The sequence below is a fragment of the Histoplasma capsulatum genome, genomic scaffold (genome assembly GCF_000149585.1).
Source record: "Histoplasma capsulatum NAm1 scaffold_2 genomic scaffold, whole genome shotgun sequence".
In the NCBI taxonomy this organism is placed as follows: Eukaryota; Fungi; Ascomycota; class Eurotiomycetes; order Onygenales; family Ajellomycetaceae; genus Histoplasma; species Histoplasma mississippiense.
This window is the reverse complement of record NW_001813981.1, coordinates 2,682,770-2,686,275: the sequence shown is the minus strand read 5'-3', so window position 1 is coordinate 2,686,275 and position 3,506 is coordinate 2,682,770. Positions and strand designations below refer to the sequence as shown.

The following is a 3,506-nucleotide window of genomic DNA, read 5'->3' as shown; positions in this document are numbered from 1 at the left end:
GAAGCTAGCAACACACACTGCCGTCGGTACTGTCGTTGGTATTGGGCTGGGATATGGTTGGGTTTGCGGGTCCGGCGAAGGCGGATGAATATATCCAATACATTCAAGGTTAATGGAGAGGCCCAGTCATGTGCAGTTTGCAAGCGGCAGGCTAGGTAGGGATGACAAAGATGAAAAAAAGAAGATCTTCCTTAGGGATTATTTGATAGGTTTGAACTAACAATTCCTTCGTATCTACTTTGGACAAGAGCCGGTTCCTGATCTGAGCCCTCTGCTCCGACCCACAATACTCAGCGACATGGCGATGTTTACATTGTTCGCAGCTGGGGGGTTGTTTATGGGTGGAGAAACGGGACTTATCACTGGCGTTTATTCCGCCCGGAGGACAATAGGGAAGGACCCTGAGTCAAAGGAGAGGATCCAGCGTGCGTTTGAGAAACTGAGGGCAGAGATGCTTCGGCGGCAGGCGGATGCGCTTGATGGCGGCCAGTCGGTTTCTGAAAAAGTGGCGGAAATATTTTAACTGGTAAAACAGTGTTTTCCAATCGTTTGGGATTCTGGGATGTTCAAAAATTTTAGTATATAAAATGACATCCTTCTTGCCGTTCAGTTCAACTTTGTTAGGAGCTCTCCCAGTGCACGTGAACCCGCCAGCCCTAAGGAAGTCCAGATGTAAAAGTGGGAACGAACTGTGATCAAGAACGTTGAGATGGAGCCGAGCCAGCCAACTCTTCCCGGATATCCCGGACTTACGCAATAGTTGCATTTTTGCCTGTTGAATCCTCCGTACAATATCTGGAATGATTCTCTATTTCTTTTTTTTCCTGATTCTCCGTTGGCGGCTGAAAACATCGAACCGACCTTGAAAAACTGACCGTGAAGAAACTTGTATGAAAGGCTCGACCGCAACCAACATCTTGGTAGAGATGTTTCATTGGGAGATTACATTGATAGTAAAACATGATCAATCACCTTTTGTTGTAATATAACCCAACTAAATTACCAGCCTACAAGTGCCTGAAGAGCTTGGTGAGGATTTCCCTTGGTGGGTCTGTTTCCATAATTTGTACTCCCTGTATAGATACCTACTATCCCTTATTTGACATAATTATTTTTTGGGAAACCTACTTATCCTCAGTAAAAGTCACTGCGAGGCACAGATTTGTCGGGTTATTTAAACTTCGAGGTTCCGAACGGGCTCCCAGCCTTCCCAAAGTTAAACATTTCCCCCAAGTTTTCGCCTTTCCGGATAAGAGCGCATCTTTTGTTTCCCACTACTCCTTGAACACCAAACGCGTTTGACTTCTTGACTACTAGTGTCCATGGGGTTTGAGCAAACACCCTTTCGGCCCCTATATTTGGCTCCGATTACAATCGGCGAGCAACGAAGGGGACAATGCCGCATCAAATGGCAAAGACGAAAGGATATTCGAAGCGCGGATATTACAAGGGCTGGGATACTTTGGACAAGCTTGGTCCCCCGGTGAATCGCCTGTCGAACAAACTCGGTGCGGAGGCTTTCTGGCCCCCAACTCTGGATAAGGAAAGTGATAAGGCAGCTCGTATATTGCGAAGCTTCTGCAAAGATGGATTCTATACGCAGATCGACAATGAGAGCGAGGCGACGAACGGGACAAGTCCGCGTACAACTTCTGAAGATGGAGGTGAGGGATACAAGGATACTGGGGAAAACAACACGGACACTATTGACAGACCAAAGGGGAAACAAAGGGTTGTAAAAAAGATACCGTCTGCTGTTATCAAGCAAGCTAAGGGCTTGGCAATATTTACAGCAATGAGAACAGGCCTTTGGCTGAGTGGAGCTGGAGGTAGCGGGATTCTTGTCGCGAGGGTCAAGGAAACGGGAAAATGGAGTCCTCCGTCAGGAATCATGTTGCATACCGCAGGACTTGGGTTTCTGGCTGGCGCCGATATCTACGATTGCGTGGTTGTCATCAATACTTACGAGGCGTTAGAGGCTTTCAAAGCGGTACGATGTACACTTGGCGGGGAAGTCAGCGCTGCTGCTGGCCCGTTTGGTGTGGGAGGTGTGATGGACTCTGAGGTACACAAGCGACGGGCTCCGGTGTGGACATATGTCAAGAGCAGGGGGTTGTATGCAGGGGCTCAAGTAGATGGTACGATCGTAATCGAGAGGAGTGACGAAAACGAGCGTTTCTATGGTGAGCGAATCGGTGTGGCTGATATTTTAGCGGGTAAAGGAAGGCATCCGCCATCCTCAATAGGAACATTAATGGAGACAATAAAGGCAGCTCAGGGCGATACCGATGTTGATGAGACAATGCTTCCACCTCCAGGTGAAGCCCCTGGAGATGCTGATGTGGAAACCGATATATTCGGTATTCCCCAGCCTGAGGATCAGGATCCGTTTGGCGTCATGGCGTTAGAAAAAGAGGGTGTACTAATTCGAGAAGCCGGAACGAAGCGCATAGCCAGTGCTGATATGTTTGAATTCCGACCCAGTCCGTCGAGCCCATTACACAATCGATTTTCAAGATCGAGTATTGAGAGTTCTCCGAGGGCTAGTTGGCGGAGCAGCGTCCAGAGCACTGCAAGCGCTGACAGAGGCACACAGACGGACGATTTCGTCTATCAGCAACCCCCAAACACTCCCCCAACCACTCCACCAGGGACTCGCCGGCCTTTTTCAGATAGTTTTAAAAGGGTACCATCGGTGAATCACCATATCTCGTACGTGGGTAACTCTTCTAGAGTCGAAAGTATGCCGCCTACCTCCAACCGGGGAGGATCCGTCGTTATTCAGGATCAATCTCTCCCTGGAGTGTTGAGCCCAGCTCATCCTACCAGCCCGTCTTTCGCCCGTGCTCGGCTTATTACCATTCCCAAACGCACTCCTCCCCCATTACCACCTCGGAATGCCTTACGCATCTCGTCGATAAGTGAACCTGGTCCTGGGGTATTAGAAAGAGAAACAGGGCCCCCAATTGGAAGTTATGCGGATGCCGAGATACTTGAGGTACATGGAAACATTAAAAATGGCAAATCTATGAAGCATAGTTCTGTTACAGAAGTACCATCAAATCAAAACGATGACTCGTTAAATAAATACGAGTCGATTCAAGATAAATGTGAGGCAAATGCACCTAGAGAAGAACCTAACCCCGCAGAGGAAAAGGAATCGTCCGACAGAGACCATATGCCAGGAAGAAACAAATTACAAGCAAATGGAATTTCGGAGGAAGTCCTGAATAAAAATTCAGCAAACATGTTGGCTGAAGAGGAGGGCGCCTGGGAGGATACATTTCTAAAAGAAATGGAGCGGATAGAAAACGAACGAACAGGCGGGGAGGTGGAATCCGCACACGAAATTGTAGTTGCTCAATCTGATGCGCAGCCGCTTCAGACACAGTTTTCAGGCGAGCACAACGAGGAATTCCATTCAACTTCTACGTCTCCAACTCCCCCAAAAATGGGGAAGATGACCCGGAACAAAAAAAAGTGTCAAGCTGCAAATGAAATGAGCA

General features: G+C 48.2%; 2 protein-coding genes across 2 annotated transcripts; both read left to right on the top strand.

Annotated features, from left to right (window-relative positions):
- Positions 1-337: 337 nt before the first annotated feature.
- Positions 338-523, top strand: HCAG_02865 (predicted protein; the record flags this gene model as incomplete). Its single annotated transcript, XM_001542644.1, has 1 exon — positions 338-523. The coding sequence occupies one exon, from the start codon at positions 338-340 to the stop codon at positions 521-523; it is 186 nt and encodes a 61-aa protein (XP_001542694.1).
- Positions 524-1,396: 873 nt separating this feature from the next.
- HCAG_02864 (conserved hypothetical protein) lies at positions 1,397-3,234 on the top strand (the record flags this gene model as incomplete). Its single annotated transcript, XM_001542643.1, has 3 exons — positions 1,397-2,138; positions 2,247-2,998; positions 3,172-3,234. The coding sequence occupies 3 exons, from the start codon at positions 1,397-1,399 to the stop codon at positions 3,232-3,234; spliced, it is 1,557 nt and encodes a 518-aa protein (XP_001542693.1).
- Between the last annotated feature and the right edge of the window lie 272 nt (positions 3,235-3,506).